Genomic DNA, 18,749 nt, shown 5'->3' with positions numbered 1-18,749 from the left:
TTGTTATTAGTAGAGGTATATAAAACATGGAAAACTGATTTTGCAGGGACCTAAAAAGATTTCTGAGGTCAACTTGTCATAATGGCTCAGAACTCAAATCATTCTACAAACTCAAGAGATAATAGCACATAAATCTTTAATTTCTGGAGTATACATTATTTCCTTTAGATTAAAAAAAATCACAAAAGCAAAACACTGAAGCTGTTTTTATCTAGTGCCAAGCCTATAAATTGTTAACATTGTTTATTAAGAATTCACAGTAATTGTCTTGCAGTTTGCAGATGCCAAGAAGTCATGGCAACAAAATTGTAGAATAGTGTTACATAGATTAAAAAAAGGTAAAATATAATGCTTTGAAAAAATTATAGAATAAATTACATTTTAAATCAGAGTGGTAGACAAGCTTACATGGAACATCTGGGCTGCTGTTTAGAACTGTTTGACCTTTAAAACTTCCAGCCAGCTAAAGCAGGGAAAAACAGCAAAGGCAAGGAAAGACCATGGGACTAGTTCTGAGATGTGGGTACTCTCTCCTCTTTTCTGGGCCTCAGAATTCTCATTAATAAAGCTGGAGCAGATCATCTTTCTGGGATCTTAAAAAAACCCCAAACTAGATTCCTTCTAATCATGAACAACATAGCACACACCATTTTGTAAGAGGGCATAATCCCCTTTGAGAATCACTCCTGGAATCACAACTGACTTTTTTCCTATTCTGTCTCCTCAGTTGACACACTCCTGAAGCCAGAAAGCATCCTGCTCATCTGACAATTGCACAACTATAAAAATGTTCAGAAGTAGACACTTAGGAGGTCCTTTTAATGCCTAATAATTGCATGAAACATGACAAAGACACAAAACCTGTCATCCAGAGTTAACAAAGCCTTTTTAATCTCTTTTGTGATGTGAAATGTGGAAAATCCTTTGCTTTTTGTTAAACCTTTAGGTTGAACATTTCCCCCCACAAAAGGTACATCACACTTCGTTCATACATACTTTAGATGTTGGGATTCGTAGGTTTCCTGCAATTTCTGGGCACTTGAGGGTTGGTATCTTGTGCTAAACTCAGGATCACAGATGAAAGGTAACAACAGTATAGTAGAGGTGTCCTTAATGCTGCTCCTGAATTGAAGATATTCTCCCCTCCAGATTTGTATTTTCCACTGTATGTTTTAACAACTGGCTACTACATTCTCTATGAAGGGTGTAATAACTTCCACAAGATGGCTGAAGTTCATCTCCATTACTAAAATTTATGGCTTTTACTTTAGTAAACAATTTGTCAAGTTTTCTCACTGACCTCAAAAATGATAGACTACATATGCAGCAATTAGCATTATGCTGGTAATAATGCCTAAAAATTAGTTCCATTCTCTTCCCTTCCTATAGTGTACTGCCAAAATAAATGTCTGACTAAAAAATAAATGAGGCCTAGTCCCCATCTATAGTTCAATGAAGGCATACAATACGTGGCAGTTTAAGGCTGGCTTAGCTAATTTGATCATCTGGCTCTTCAGTTCTACCCCTGCAGACAGACTAACTCATCAGAAACCCCTGATCCTGGACCAAATTAAGAGGTGCCTTCACTACATAAAGATTTACTATTTAGACTTCTCTCTGCATTTTCCTTTTTTTTTTTTCTTTCAATTCAGAGGAAATGTTGTTCTGTATAGAGACCCTCTCTTTCTTTAGTTGAAGAGAAAACTGCAAGTAAGTTTGGGTTGTCTACTGTGGAAAACAAAAACTATTTCTTTTGTTTCAGTAGCCAGAAAATTTAGAACTCTGTTGTCCAAGATTTACCTCCTGAGTTGCCTGAAACTATGTACTTCTGTGCTCTTTTAATGTTAAATGTCTTCTTTAAAGGCTCTATTTTGTAGGCCTCTTCACGACCTTTTAAAATAGGATACAAATTTCAAAAATAAAAATAAAAATATAGTTACAAGTGACTCTCATGAAGCATACTGTATTATTTTCTACTATAAGGTAGGTGTTAAAGATGAATTTAACAGATGTTTTTATAATGCAGGTGATTTTACACAGAAAATATGCTAGCTTTCCTTCATCATGAAGAATGAGATCACAGTTATTATTATACTAAATAATTACTATGCAGTTCAAATGTTAGCTGGCTACTAATACTAGAATGACTATTCAACATAGCTACTGAAAGAATTTCTATCTAATCTGGCTCTGGTTCATTAGTTCAATGAATACTACATTCATTAAGTCTTTCTACCTTCCCAAATTCTATTTTTAGAACAGGAAATTATGCTGACTTAAAAAACAACTTAAATCATAAATATACTATGTATAGGTTTTCGTATCTCCTGGATATTATATTTAAAAAAATAAAAAATGTGATATAAGAAACATGTTGAAGGGGTATCATATATGTATAATATTTAAGGTCCCAGTTTTCACTAATCTGAGAAAATGCATGGATGTGATATCTTAAAAAATCAATGAAATTCCATGAAACTTCAATTTCTCATTTCACTAAGAATTTACTACAAAATATATCAAAAATGAGAATTTATCTCTTTTAAACGGCATGTCTGTATTAGTTATAATTTGATAAATGGTTCCTTTTCATATATTTTTTAAGATCCAAAATCTCAGTGTAATAACATGATTGAAGAATCATGTAACAATGTATATTTTAATATAAGATTTGTGTAGTGATTTGGAATAAATAACACAGTGAAAAATTTATCATAAACTAAATGCAATAACAAAAAAAACCCAAAGCCATGTACACATTACCAAGGTCTTTACAATGAGTTATAACGTGGAGCTCCATCACAGCATACTTGTATACAAAGCCACTAATGTGAACACTGAAATAAATCTGTCATGTAGGTCTTTAATCTTGATTTAATAAAGTTTTGTACAGTATCAAATAATATCAAAAGTCTAAAAAAACACAATGAGTTTTTATATCATGTTTATAAATTATTGTTTATATACCATAAAAAACATAAGGTCAAAAGTGCAGTTTAAAAAAAAGTGGAAGTTGTTATTCTTGGTAAGAACTAGAAAAATGTACTATCCCAAGTACAAAGCCATCTGAGGGCTTTTACAGTTTCTTAGGAATTCTCCTTTTACTCTCACACAACCTTGGTTACCATACGCTATAAGATAAACCAATATAAAGGGAGCAAAATCATCTTCTTATAAAAATAACAGGGAACACAAATCTGGTGGTGAGAAATGCTGGAAATAAACATAATTACAGGCTTCTTCCAAAATGAATTAAATGACTTTGCTCACAGGAATGAATGGGCTATCACTGAATGTGACCAAATTTGGGAAATTTCAAAAGATTTTCAGAAATTTTAATCCTTAAGTTTTTAGTCATAACTGGCAAGGGTGCATACATCCTAGGATTATGAATTCTTCTAGTATAAGTAAGACAAGATAGGACCTAAAGGCGATAAATCATATCATTTACCATTCACAAAAAATAAAGACTAAAAATCCAGTAACTAAAAGGCAGCAGTATAGAAATTAGTCAAGAAACAGATGGGCGAAACAGAACTCCGGGTCTTAATTGGCACTTACCACAGTAACTAGTTATATTTTGACAAATTCTAGAACAAATGCCTGTATTGAAATATGTGTGGTATGATAACCACTTATATTTAGCAAGAAACCAAAATGGTAAAATCACAAACTTATAAAACAAATTAAATTTAGAGAAAAGAAAAACAAAAGGAATGTAAAGAAAAACCTTATTTTTAAACTTATTGTGGGATCACAATATTGACAAACTGTATCAATCAAGAGCAGTATTCCTGAAGCAGCCTGAGCCTGGCTCAGCAGAACTACTTCACTCTTTAAATGCTATTTAACTGGTACTTTGTTTATGTGACACCAAGCAATAAATGATTATTATTTTTTTCACTGAATGGAGTAAGTTCCTTGGTTGGCTTAACATATAGACTGCCTGAGATAATAAAAACTTCACCATTACAATAGATTAATGGGAAATGAAGGTCTTCCTAGTTTCGACAGGAGAAAAGGGTTGGCTGCTGGAGAGAATGGGTGCTCTGTAGGCTGCATACGTACATACTTAATAATTAATGTCCCCTTTTGTAGAAGATTAAAAATCGATGGATATGGATGCTTGTGCAGAATCATCTCGCCCCCTGACATAAATTTCACAAGGAATCTCCTCCATCACTCTGTCTTCTAGGGCCTGTTCAGGGCACTCATGTGCCTGTTTGAAAGTGTAGCTACTCTTTTTGAAGGTGCTATTAAATGTTTTCATTGGCTGTGGTTGTGCAAAATCATTTCGGAAAGGCAGTTCCATGGAACTCAGGTTGGTCCTGCTTTGTTTGACACTGGATGCTTGCGATCCGCAGTGATGGTCATGAATGCACCGGGAGGCGGTGGAGGAGCGCCGCATCTTCTGGTAGTTGTCCAGTTCTTCTGACAGGTCGGCTAGGTCTGCAGAAATCTCTTTGTCCCTTAGTGAAAACAGTTCATAATGAGGAGGATCAAACACTTCCTGAAATCCAGTTTTATTAAAAGCAGTTTTGCAAGCCATGACCTTTTTTCGAGGCTGTTTCACTTGTACTAAAATAGAAATAATGAGAAGGACCAAGACAATCCCTGATGTAATGCCAATAATGGTTCCATGAGTTTTAGTGATTTGTTCAAATAGTCCTGCTTTTTTCTTTTCTGCAGAAAGAGAAAGAGAAACAATGAGGCTTTCAAAATTCATTAATGAGCCCTGTCCCAAACTGGTAAGGTATTTTTAGGTAAAGCAGAACACGTGGGTCAAACAGACCACAGATGATGCCACCTAAAATTAGGTTTTTGAACAAATAAAACAATACCATTATGATTTCTGGTTAAATCAGTCAATCATAATATGGCTAGATAGATTACATAAAAGAAAAAGGACTTGGTTCTTGCAAATTAAATTAAATACATGAACATAAAGAAAATGCCAGGGGCGCCTGGCTGGCTCAGTTGGTTAAGTGTCCGATTCTTGATTTTGGCTCAGGTCATGATCGCAGTTTGTGGGGTCCAGCCCCATGTTGGGCTCTGTGCTGACAGGAAGGAAGCTTGCTTGGGATTCTCTCTCTTTCTCTGTCCCCTCCCCTCCCCCAGCTCATGCACGCACATGTGCTCTCTCTCTCAAAAAAATAAACAAAAAAGGAAAATACCAAACAAATACTCTTATTCTATCAAGTTTAGCTTTCTGTTCTATGGTATATCTTTTTTTTTTTTTTTTTAATGCTTACTTATTTTGAGAGGGAGAGAGTGTTCACGAGCAGAGGAGGGGTAGAGAGAGAGGAAGACAGAAATACCCAAGCAGGCTCTGTACTCTCACGGCAGAGCCCATCATGGGGCTTGATCTCATGAACAAACCATGAGATCATGACCTATGCTGAAATCAAGAGTTGGATATTTAACTGACTGAGCCACCCGGGCCCCCCTATGGTATTTCTGACAAACTGCCATGTTGAGGTATATCCACAGTATCTCCACTAACCGCCATCAGCAAGAGAGAACTAAAGTGATCAGGCTAACCCACTTAGGCATGTTATTATCATAATCTACATTTGAATGATTACCTTAAATTACTTCAAGTACTTAAGACAGCCGTATCAGATCACATTAACTTTTCACGGTAAGATATTTATTGAGCTTTTGGAGAATAAAAGGGAGGTAAACTTTAGGACTGAGACAGTGAGTTGATAATGTTTGTAGATATTCAACTATTACCACAAGTCACATTTACCCTAGATATACACTAGAAATAGAACATAGGAAATTTTATAAAATGAAAAAGAGCGGTTCTCACAAGTCTGTTTTTGCTGCTTTTTAAATTTTTTTTTTTACATTGATTTATTTTTGAGAAACAGAGTGAGACAAAGCGTGAGCGGGGGAGGGGCAGAGAGAGAAGGAGACACAGAATCTGAAGCAGGCTCCAGGCTCTGAGCAAGCGGTCAGCACAGAGCCTGATGCGGGGCTCGAACTTACAAACTGTGAGATCATGACCTGAGCCGAAGTTGGACGCTCAACTGACTGAGCCACCCAGGCGCCCCTGTTTTTGCTGCTTTTTTTTTTTTTTTATTAAATTTTTTTTTTTTTCAACGTTTATTTATTTTTGGGACAGAGAGAGACAGAGCATGAATGGGGGAGGGGCAGAGAGAGAGGGAGACACAGAATCGGAAACCAGGCTCCAGGCTCTGAGCCATCAGCCCAGAGCCCGACGCGGGGCTCGAACTCACGGACCGCGAGATCGTGACCTGGCTGAAGTCGGACGCTTAACCGACTGCGCCACCCAGGCGCCCCTTTGCTGCTTTTTAAGACTGAATGCATCAATATTTATTAAACAGCATTTGTATATAATTTAAAAAATACTACTATTTTAGGTAACTTTATAAATTATTCTGAGAATAAGGTATCTTTACAATATGAATAAGAAAATAATGAAAGAAATATTAGAGCAGACTTTTGAACAACTTAAAAAACACAGTACATAAAAATGAATGCTTTTGTTGGGAATAAGTATTTTTCTTTACTTTCACCACATAACAGAGGTCTACACTCTATTTAAAACAAACATTTATATTTTATGTTTCCATTTCTGCCAAAGCAGCTATTGCTAAGTACAGTGGTAGAAAAGGGCATTTTAAGTCTTTCTTAATGAAGGGCAATGGTCACTTTTCTCTCAAAAAGGTTGGCCTTTGCCATTGCACTCACCTTTACAATGATTTTCATCCCAAGGGTATGCACAGTTCTGGACACCATTACAGACTAAAGAATTATTGATGCACATGTTGCTGTGACAAAAGAAAGTGCTACCTGTGCAGGGAGCTGCAGGAAAGAAAAACAATTTGTTGCTAAGAACTCATTTTGGTTTATTTACACTTAAACTTGTTTCATGAATACACTCCTACTATATAAACAATAAGACAAAGGCCAATACTCTCTGAAATGGTCTCACCTAAACTTTTACTTAAGGGTGCCCAAGTGTCATTTAAAAAAAAAAAATTTTTTTTAATGTTTTATTTATTTTTGACAGAGAGAGAGAGAGAGACAGAGCATGAGCAGGTGAGGGTCAGAGAGAGAGGGAGACACAGAATCCGAAGCAGGCTCCAGGCTCTGAGCCGGCAGCACAGAGCCCGACGCAGGGTTCGAACTCACAGACTGAGAGATCATGACCTGAGCCGAAGTCGGACGCTCGACCGACTGAGCCACCCAGGCGCCCCCCCAAGTGTCATTTTTTTTTTTTAATTTTTTTTTTTTTCCAACGTTTATTTATTTTTGGGACAGAGAGAGACAGAGCATGAACGGGGGAGGGGCAGAGAGAGAGGGAGACACAGAATCGGAAACAGGCTCCAGGCTCTGAGCCATCAGCCCAGAGCCCGACGCGGGGCTCGAACTCACGGACCGCGAGATCGTGACCTGGCTGAAGTCGGACGCTTAACCGACTGCGCCACCCAGGCGCCCCAAGTGTCATTTTTAATGTAATGAGAATATGAATATATTTGCCATGGTTCTCAAGGAAGTAGTACATAGCCTGGTAGCATTCCAAACTGTTAGAAGAAAATGTTGGTGAGGATGTGGAGACACTGGAACCCTTGGTGCATTGCTGAGGGAAATGTAAAATGGTACAGTTGCTGTGCAAACAGTATGGAGTTTCCTCAGAAATTTACACAGATTACCATGTGCTGCAGCAATTCTATTTCTAGGTACATATCTCAAACAACTAAAAGCAAAGATTCAAACACGTAATGTACAGCCATGTTCATGGCAGCATTATTGACAAGCACACAGCAGCATCATTCCACCAAAAGGTAGAAATAATCTGAATATCTGTTGATGGATGAATGGATAACCACAATGTGGTGTACACATATCTAATGAAATATTATTCAGTGTTAAAACTCAGAAGGAAATTCTGGCAAATACTACAACATAGATAAATCTTGACATTCATTATGCTTGAAGGAAGCCAGACACAAAAGAACAAATATTGTAGGATTCCGGGTATATATATGGTACCTGGAGCAGTCAACTCATTGACAGAAAAAAAGCGCAATAGCTACCAGAACCTGGAGGAAGAGGGAAATGGGGAGTGTTTAATGGGAGAGTTTCAGTTGGGAATGATAAAAAAGTTCTGGAGATGGATGGTGGGGATGGTTGCAGGAAAATGTGAATGTACCTAATGCCACCAAACTATATACTCAAAAATGGTTAAAATGGCGAATTTTATGTTATATAGATTTTACCACACAAAAAAATAACTCTTTAGAATTTTAACATTAAAATTTTTTAAAACAACAAAGATTTTGGAACATATACCACATAATTTTGTATTTTGTATAAACTGTTCTTTCAGCCTGAAATGTCTCCTTCCTCCTTTCCCTTCCTGGTGACCATCTACTCATCTTTCAAGATCATCCAAAATGTTGCCTTGTCTGTGAAGATTCCCTCAATTCTCCTAGGCAGCTAGGGACCCCTGTGTTCCGGTCATACCGTATATGTGCTTCCATCTAACACTTCTCCTTGTTTGTGTAAAAATTTGTTACACTAGATTATGACTCAGTGTGTTTACTTTAGTTAGGAAATAAAGTCTTAGATCAGAGACAAAAGTACCAGCATAGTAATAACGTGTATTTCAGTGTAAAGACACACACACACACACACACACAAATCTGAAAGTCAAGAAGGATAGCTTATTTTTTCTTCCACTCAAAAAGACTGCAGAATTATGACAGAAGCTCCTAAAAATCAACTAGCCATTTTGATTTCCAAAAATATACTCAAACACAATGTATTTCCTGTCTAAAAAATTCTACATTTATTTTGAGAAGATACATGTCACATCAAGGGAGGAAAACTGAGTACCACTCTCTATTATACTGACAGGCTTCAAATATTTATTTTATTTTATTTTTTATTATATGAAATTTATTGTCAAATTAGTTTCCATACAACACCCAGTACTCATCCCAAAAGATGCCCTCTTCAATGCCCATCACCTCCCCTCCCCTCCCTCCCACCCCCCATCAACCCTCAGTTTGTTCTCAGTTTTTAAGAGTCTCTTATGCTTTGGCTCTCTCTCCCACTCTAACCTCTTTTTTTTCCCTCCCCTCCCCCATGGGTTTCTGTTAAGTTTCTCAGGATCCACGTAAGAGTGAAAATATTTTTTATATTTTCTTTTTAAAAGTTTCTTTTCAAGGTGTGCCTGAGTGGCTCAGTTGGTTAAGCACCTGGCTCTTGATTTTGGCTCAGGTCATGATCTCACAGTTCGTGGGCTCTGGGCTGACAGTGAGGAGCCTGCTTGGGATTCTCTTGCTCTTTTTCTGCCCCTCCCATCTCACGTGTGAGCACACATGCTTTCTCTCTCTGAAAATACATTAATATTAAAAAAAAAGTTTCTTTTCAAGATGAAAAGAAATATCTAAAATTTTATGAGATTAATAACTGAATTTCTTCCCTAAAAGTATCTTTTTAAAAATAAATATACAATGAACCTTATTAAAACAATAATGAAGTTAGTATTTCTTTCCCTCTAAAGAGAAGGCCCTATCTTTAGGTTACAATCATAGGAAGCTTTGGAATACCTAACCACATTGTCCAATTGCATCATCAGTAATAAAACTGACAGTCTGATAAAAAACAAACAAAAAACCAACACACACATAGAAAACAAAAACCTGACAGTTTGGTATCCACCTGCCTGACCCCTTTGTCTATTTCTCAGTTTGGCTCTGAAAATGGACTATAGAAACAGGTATTTATTGGGTCCCCAGGAAACCCTAAAACATCATCTGATATCTATCAAATATTTATTAGACTTATAATGTAGGTCAATAGACAACATCCATTGCATCACTAATCATCAGGGAAATGCAAATCAAAACCACAATGAGATATCACTTCACACCTGTCAGAATGGCTGTCGTGAAAAAGACAAGAAATAAGTGTCAGTGGAGATGTGGAAAAAAGGGAACCTTCATGCACTGTTGGTGAGAATGTATATTGGTGCAGCCCCTGCACCAGTATAAAGTTTCTCCAAACAGTATAAAGGTCCCTCAAAAAGTTAAAAATAGAATTACCATATAATCCAGCAATTCCACTTTTGGGTATATATCTGAAGAAAATCAAAATACTAATTCAAAAAGATGTATGCACCCCTCTGTTCATTACATCATTATTTATAATAGCTAAGATATATAAGCAACCTAAGTGCCCATCCATGGATGAATCAATAAAAATGTGTGTGTATGTGTATACACACACATACATACAATGGAGTATTACTGAACCATAAAAAGGAATGAAATCTTGTCATGTGTAACAACACGGATGGACCTAAAGGGTATTATGCTAAGTGAAATAAGTCAGAGAAAAACAAATACTGATGATTTCATTTATATGTGGAATCTAAAAAAACAAATGTACAAACAAAACAGAAAGACTCAGAAACAGAGAACTAATGGTTGCCAGAAGGAAGTAGGGGTGCGGGGGTGAGATAGGATGAAATAGGGGAAGGGGATTAAGAGGAACAGTCTTCAAGTTATAAAACAAGTAAGTCATGGGAATAGAATGTACAGCTTAGGGAATACAGTCAATAATATTATAACAATTTTGTATGTGACAGATGGAACCTAGACTTATGGTGGTGATCATTTCATAATGTATGTAAATATCAAATCACTGAATAGAATATCATCCACTGAATGAATGTCAATTATTCTTCAATTAAAATAACATCCAAAATTGCTTTGCTATTAGAGAGCAAATATAAGCTCTCTTTTTTTAAAAGACTGTTTATTTATTTATTTATTGAGATAGAGGGGAGGGCAGAGAGAGAGAGAGAGAGAGAGAGAGAGACAGAGAGAGATAGAGGAAGAATCCCAAGCAGGCCCTGCACTGTCAGTGCAGAGCACAACGCAGGGCTCAATCTCACAAATAGTGAGATCATGACCCGAGTCAAAATCAAGAGTCAGATGCCTTACCAACTGAGTCACTCAGGCACCCCTAAAATCTCTTTTTAAGGAAGAATCCCCCAAAAGTAATATTCACCCAAGTTCTAGTTCAGCAGGCTTATCTATGGTTAATCATTATGAACTAGGATTTGTTTATCTTTCCTCCCTCCCTACTATAAATTAAACAGAATGTAGGCATGACGTTTATATACAGTTAATTATTCAGTGCACTAAACTTTTAGGCTTGCTTATTTGCTGGGTACTTACCCACTCCAGTTTAAGTATAATAACCCTTAGGTGGCTCTGATAACTAAAGAATCTAAAATAGCTAAGAACTGTGAATAGCTTGGGAAATCATGTTATGAAGCAGAGAATGGAAAAAAAATAGATTAGTAATTAAGAAAAATTGTTTCTGTTATTAGTTAACCTGTCTACTTTGAGATTTTAACTAACTCCTTGGGTCGCTGTTTCCTCTTTTTAAATGAATCTTTTTAAATGACTGTTATCTCAGACTTCTGGTTCTAAAATCAATGAGACTATGAAATTAGTGGTTTCAATCATGTGGATAATTCTATTCTTAGAAGTATCATGTATATAACAAGTAATTTACTCAGAGACTGAACCCATCACATGTATCATTTAAACTATTAAGTAATATTTCATGATTCTTTTTTTTAAAGTTTTTTTTTTCAATGTTTATTTATTTTTGGGACAGAGAGAGACAGAGCATGAACGGGGGAGGGGCAGAGTGAGAGGGAGACACAGAATCGAAACGGGCTCCAGTCTCTGAGCCATCAGCCCAGAGCCTGACGCGGGGCTCGAACTCACGGACCGCGAGATCGTGACCTGGCTGAAGTCGGACGCTTAACCGACTGCGCCACCCAGGCGCCCCAATATTTCATGATTCTTAAAAAAATGTTTGATGGTTTCAAAACTTACAAGGGCAATACATATGAGTTACATGAATAAGCCATTAGAGGTTGAGGGCAGGAAAGCCAAAGAAAACATATGATGATGGGGTGCTTGGATGGCTCAGTCAGGTAAGTGTTGGGCCCTTGAGTTTGGCTCAGGTCATGATCTCATGGTTTGTGGGATCGAGCCCCACTTTGGGCTCTGAACTGACAATGCAGAGCCTGCTTGGGATTCTCTCCTCTGCCCCTCCTCTGCTTGCGTGCTCTCTCTCTTAAAATGAATAAATTGAAAAAAACCCAGTATGGTGGTATTTTATTTAAGTACAAACTCAGCTGGTAACCCACTTCAGTTGTGTCATGTATATTATAAAATTATATTACACCCATGTGTGCAGTTTAACATAACAAATGGCCTAGAGAACACACAGTATTTTTGAATTTCTCACTTCTAAAAACTGGAGTTTTCTGGCTTTTTGTTTATGTATCATACCACAATCCTAATACATACTATATCATATTACCTGCTGACCTCTAATTTTACCTATCTTATCCAGTTCACAAATGAGAATACAGGGAATAGAAGCTATTTTCAAGACAAGCTGAGTGAGGTTGTAAGTACTGTGGCTTCTAGGCATGCTGATTTTGAGTCAAACTATCATTAGCTCTTTAAGTTTATCCATAGAACATTGTGTGACCACATCTGGATTCTCTTTATGGTTCAAAAGTGGCAAAAAAAAAAAAAAAGACAGGTTTTCTGCTCAGAGTTTCTCACTGACTAAACAGTAAGTAGAAAACACCCTCATGAGGTTTTTATTTTATAGAATTCTTTACAATTGCTCCCCACATGATTTAAAGCAATTAGAAAGCAGCAGTGATATCAGGTTTTGTTTTGTAGAAATACATTATATTCATAATTACAGATGTATTAAGCTCTATCGATTTTCAGTGGGTAAGCATAGCTGTTTATGATGAGAATCAAAGTATCAGTTATTGACCTGGGATGCTAATGACATGCTTCAATTAAAAACTATAAAAAAATGGCTGAATTATAGCAATTTATAAGTAAAGGGCAAAGAGAATAGCAAAAATAGTGCCAGTTATGAACTATTTTTCTACTTCTAGCCTTTTCCCTTTTACTCACTACTGGATCATGGCATGAGAAAGAAGAAGGGTTATGGTTTCAGCCCCCCTTCCCTTCCCATGAGATGTGGCAATGATGCTGAAAGATGGTCTGTCCTTCAACTAGGCCCGCAGGGACCTATAGGCAGTATGTCACTGAAAATCACATTATGGATTTATTTTGACAAAAATAACTTCTGTTGCTTTCATGGTTGTAGTCCTAGAAATTATCTTCCTAAAACCATATCCTGTCTGAAAGAGTGAGGTGTATATTAGTATTCAGTGCTTGGGAAGAGGTCAAACATATTGACTGACTGTTATTCTGTATCTTTCACTTTAGCCAAGTTATATTATTTTAGTCATATCTGTAATCCACAATGGGTAGGTATGAAGTGAATATCTCATGCAGATTTAGCCCATTTATGTAAACCTTTTCTGAAATATTGATTGTTTTCATGGATGGATTCATAACAGTTACAAATTATTAACAGTTTAGAGAAAAACAAAAAAGTTGAAAACAAAACAATTTGAATTAATGATGAGCATATAAAAATGTATGGTTTGGAGCTCTCTAATGTGATTAAAAGGAGATTTCCTGGGCACCTGGGTGGCTCAGTTGGTTAAGCATTTGACTCTTGATTTCGGCTCAGGTCATCACCTCATGGTTCATGGGTTCAAGCTCCATGTCAGGCTCCAAGCTGACAACATGGAGCTTGCTTAGGATTGTCTCCCTGTCCTTTCTCTCTACCCCTCCCCCACTCCCTCCCTCCCTCCCTCTCTCAAAATAAATAAACATTAAATAAAAAAAGGAGATTTCCAAACCAGGACTTTTGTTTTAGAAAACTTATAAAATCCTTTATTTTGATCACATACATATGACATTTGTTTTTTGGAGGGGTGGTTTTCTTGTTCTTCATGGATAATAAAGCTAAATTTAGGATATGGAGCTAAGTCTATTGCAACCTTTAACTTAGTTTTATATTTAATTATTGTAAAGACATCACTTGAGGGAGGCTTTTCACCTGTTTACTTATCAGATTTGTACTGATGGAGACATCACTAGTGCAGATACAGAAATACCTTAACTAAAACACATCAGAGAATAATTTTGCATTTAGGATTTAGACCAGTGTTACCCAAAATATAATGTAAGGCAAAATATGAACAAGTAGCCACAATAAAAAAGATATTTAGAAAGAAACAAGTGGAATTAATTTCACTAGTAGCTTATTTAACCCCATATATCTTTGCAGAAAAGAGAAATATAGAAGGACTGAGGCTGCTACCTTTAGAAGGGTCTGTGTGCAAGTTTGGCCCTTAGTTTTGGCAACTGAGAACTTGACTTTCCTCCATTCCCTGATTGGTAAGGTTCATGGTGCCTAGAGTTGGTGTGAACAACATCATTTATGCCATATACCTTCTTTCCTTTCGTGAGTCTACAATTTTGGTACAGGCAAGGCAGATAGATGGTGCCTATGTGCCTAGCCCCCAACAAAAACTTGGGTGCTGAGCTCTAAGTGGGTTCTCTGGGCAGAAACGTACATGTTACTGCATTTTTTGTTGCTTAAGAAATGCACATGCTTAGTGTGCCCTTCATGGGAGGGAGAGAGGATAAGGAAGTCTGTGAAAGGATTTCTCCAGACTCAGACAGTATTTTTCCCTTGTCGATCCTATATCCTTTCACTGTAATAAATTTTAGCTGTGAGTATTCAAATGTATGCTGAGTCCTGTGAGTCCTTCTAGCAAATCACCTACCATGTGGGTGGTGTTAGGGAGCCCTGAAACAATATCCAAAATATTCTCATTTAACACGTATATAAAATATAAGGAGATATTTTACATTATTTCTTATCAAGTCTTTGAAATTCAGAATAAATCTTAATTATAGCACATTTCAATTTAGATGGGCCACATTATGAGTGTTCAATAGCTACATGTGGCTGATGGGTACTGTTGGAAAACACAGGTACAAGATGTTGGGAATAAATAAGACGAGGAGAAAGGAAAACGGCTGAAAGGCTTTCTTGCTAACTTTAACTGTATCTTTGTATCAAGCACTGCTTTGTAGTCATTTGAAATAGTGAAGCAGCCTTTACATAGCTGTTTTTTTCAAGTTTGAAAAGTTGATAAAAATTTTCTGGACACAGTTGATATCCATCAATAGGGCAACAAGCAGCAGCAGCAGTATACTCCATGCAAGTATTACTGCTGAGCTCAACATTTCCCACTACTTGAAAAACTCACTAAATCCAAAATAACTCAAAGCTTTTTCCCTTCATCTGTCCAATTTTCACTTTCTTTTTTTTTTTTTTTTTTTTTTTTAAATTTTTTTTTTTCAACGTTTTTTATTTATTTTTGGGACAGAGAGAGACAGAGCATGAACGGGGGAGGGGCAGAGAGAGAGGGAGACACAGAATCGGAAACAGGCTCCAGGCTCTGAGCCATCAGCCCAGAGCCCGACGCGGGGCTCGAACTCACGGACCGCGAGATCATGACCTGGCTGAAGTCGGACGCGTAACCGACTGCGCCACCCAGGCGCCCCTCAATTTTCACTTTCTAAGTCAATCAGACCCTAACTGTAGGTATCTTTGACTCATTTTGATCAGTCCCCAAATCTTGTGTATTCTACCTCCACAACTCTTCTTTCTTCTGTCACTGCTCTGGTTCAGACCTTCCTGGTCTCCCCCTCTGACTATGGAAGTTAGCCTCCTATGACCTCCACGCCCCAATTAAAGCACAGCTCTGATTACATCATCTTATAGTACAAAACCCTTCAAAACTCCCCAAAGCTTATAACATGAATTCTAATTTTATTTTATTTTATTCTAGAGAGTGTGTATTCACGCACACACAAGCTGGGGAGACAGGCAAAGGGAGGGAGGAAGGGGGAGAGAGAGAATGAATGAAATCTTAGCAGACTCTATGCTCAGTGTGGAGCCCAACACAAAGTTCAATCCCACGACCCTGGGATCTTGACCTCAGCAGAAATTAAGAGGCGGACGCTCAACAGACTGAGCTACATCATGAACTCTAGTTTTTGTCTTCCTAAAAAAAAATTTTTTTAAGTTCATTTTTTCATTTTGAAATAAAGAGCATGAGTAGAGGAGGGGCAGAGAGAGGGAAGGAGAGAATCCTAAGCAGGCTCCACACTGTCAGCACAGAGCCCGATGTGGGGCTTGATGCCACAAACCATGAGATCATGATCTGAGCCAAAACCAAGAGTCAGGTGCTCAACTGCCTGGGCTACTCAGGTGCCCCTACTTTTACCCTTTAATTTAAAGGCTTTCTAACTCTAGCTAGGCTCCATGCCCAGTGCAGAGCCTAAAGCAAGGATTGAACTCATGGCCTGGAGATCAAGACCTGAGCTGAGAGCAAGAGTCAGACGCTCAACCAACTGAGCCCACCCAGGCAACCCTAATCTACCTTTTTTTTTTTCAGTTTTTAATTTTCTTTAAGTTTATTTCTTTGTTTTGAGATAGAGAAAAAGCAAGAGCACAAGTAAGGTAGGGACAGAAATCAAATTGATGCTCAACTGACTGAGCTATACAGGTGCTCCATGAGCTCTAATTTTAGCCTTTGTAAAAAAATTTTTTTTAAGTTTATTTATTAATTTTGAAAGAGAGAGCATGAGCAGGGGAGGGGCAGAGAAAGAAGGAAAGAGAATCCCAAGCAGGCTCCACACTGACAGTGCAGAGCCCAGTATGGGGCTCAAACTCATGAACTGTGATATCATGACCTGAGCCAAGATCAAGAGTCAAATGCTTAACCGAATGGGCCACCCAGGTGCCCCTCTAATCTACCTTTTGACTCATTTTTCTCTCTTCTTTCTTCTACTACTTCTTGTGGTCCAAATTGGCTCCATGCTTTTGTTCATTCTGTGGCCTCTGTTTGGAATAGCAACCTCAATTATCCAACATTTCTACCTTCTAAAATCTCAAGGATAAACTCCAAGGTCCTACCTTCCAGGACTACTTGCTCCATAATCAATGCTGTCTGCTAGAAGTAACCTGGATATTTAATCAGGAAGCACTTTGTTTTCTGTCTCAAACAGTCATTGTCATAGTCAATCCTGTAACTGCCTTATTTGCATCTATGTCACCTCACCTAAGTGACTATAATAAGATCCTTTAGAGCAGGGAATGTTTCATCCATTTCTGTATCTTCATAGCAAATAGCATCTTGTATGATAAATGTTAAATAAATGAATGGAAGGCAGGTAGGAAGGCTGGTTGGCTAAATTGGCTTCATAACCCAACTGCCCATCTGGCAATTCATCAAGTCTTGTAAAATTACAGACAGAAGAGTTCAGCTATAATAAAGCTTGTGTAGGTCACATACAATCATGATATTAATATAGAATCCATGGAACAATAATATTTTGAAATTATAAGTAAAGGGAAAAAGTACTAATTCCTAAATTTCTGAAGGAAAATATCTGATAGTATCTTACTCTTACACCTTTATATTTACAAATTTTGACTTGCAAAAATCATATAGTTTACCATTTTACTCTATTCACTTAGGATATAAAGGTGAAAATATTTCCTTCTCTTACGAGGACAATATATACCAGTTATTTAAAAAATATATATGATGTGAACATACACACTAAACTATCTTGGGGCAGTCTGGATAAATCTTTAAATGGTGATTTTCTTCATACAGAGGTGACTGTGAGGAAAGGGATTAGTCAGAGAGGCTAATCAGCCCTCTCCAAATGTAGATTAAAGTTAAAGGCCACTTAAAACCAAGCCAAAAACATGAAGGTATTTTTGAAATCAGTTAAAAAAAACTTTTTTAATGTTTACTTTTGAGAGAGAGAGAGAGAGAGAGAGAGCGAGAGCGAGCGGGGAGGGGCAGAGGGCGAAAGAAGGAGACACAGAATCTGAAGCAGGCTCCAGGCTCTGAGCTGTCAGCACAGAACCTGATGTGGGATTCGAACTCACAAGCCATGAGATCATGACCTGAGGTAAAGCCAGATGCTTAACCAACTGAGCCACCTAGGCACCCCTTGAAGACAGTTTTCTTTTTTAAATCAAAGGTAATGTAATATGATTTACACTTACAATAAGCAAAATCAAAATAATTATCAAAAGTACTGACAAGTCACTTGGACTTTTACAGGAGATAGAAAGGCAATAGAACCAATTTTTCCTTGGGATTTGTTCATGTGAATTATCAAGAATTTAAGGGAAGAATCCTAAAATCTGTCCTCAGAGTTCTTCCACTTTTAAGCTGGATTAGTATCTACAGTGAGCTACAACATCCTTTAAGATGAAAAAATTCTCACATGCTCACAAATTAGTAAAGATGACTTTTAAAGACTTAACTAAGATAAAGAGAAAACCCCATTATAACTACAAAGAAAATTTCTGAATATACACAAAAGGAAATTCAACTGTGTTGCCACAAAAAATCAATTAACCACAAAAGGAGGTTGTAATGAAGAAAATGAGGGAGAAAAAGCTTTAAGACATTTAGAAAACAAATAGCAAAAGCGTAGAAGTTCTTCCACCTTAGTAATTACTGTTAATGTAAATGAGTTAAACCCTCTATTCAAACAGCAGAGATTGGCAGAATAGATAACAAACCCCCCCCTAGATCCAACTATATACTGTTCTACAAAAGACTCACTTTATTTTTTTTTTTCAACGTTTATTTATTTTTGGGACAGAGAGAGACAGAGCATGAACGGGGGAGGGGCAGAGAGAGAGGGAGACACAGAATCGGAAACAGGCTCCAGGCTCTGAGCCATCAGGCC

General features: G+C 37.3%; 1 protein-coding gene across 2 annotated transcripts in view; it reads right to left on the bottom strand.

Annotated features, from left to right (window-relative positions):
* Positions 1–3,702: 3,702 nt before the first annotated feature.
* The window catches only part of NETO2 (neuropilin and tolloid like 2), a 55,956-nt gene continuing 40,909 nt past the window's right edge, over positions 3,703–18,749 (bottom strand). For both annotated transcript variants that reach the window (XM_030299452.1, XM_030299451.1), the window contains exons 8-9: positions 6,721–6,834; positions 3,703–4,683 (exon numbers count right to left, since the gene is read on the bottom strand). In XM_030299452.1, coding sequence (XP_030155312.1) covers positions 4,103–4,683; positions 6,721–6,834 — 695 coding nt within the window. In that variant the 3' untranslated portion in view covers positions 3,703–4,102. The remainder of the gene's footprint in view (positions 4,684–6,720; positions 6,835–18,749) is intronic.

The sequence above is a fragment of the Lynx canadensis genome, chromosome E2, assembly GCF_007474595.2.
Source record: "Lynx canadensis isolate LIC74 chromosome E2, mLynCan4.pri.v2, whole genome shotgun sequence".
Classification (NCBI taxonomy): Eukaryota; Metazoa; Chordata; class Mammalia; order Carnivora; family Felidae; genus Lynx; species Lynx canadensis.
Note: the sequence above shows the minus strand (reverse complement) of the source record. Positions and strands in the feature narration are given on the sequence as shown.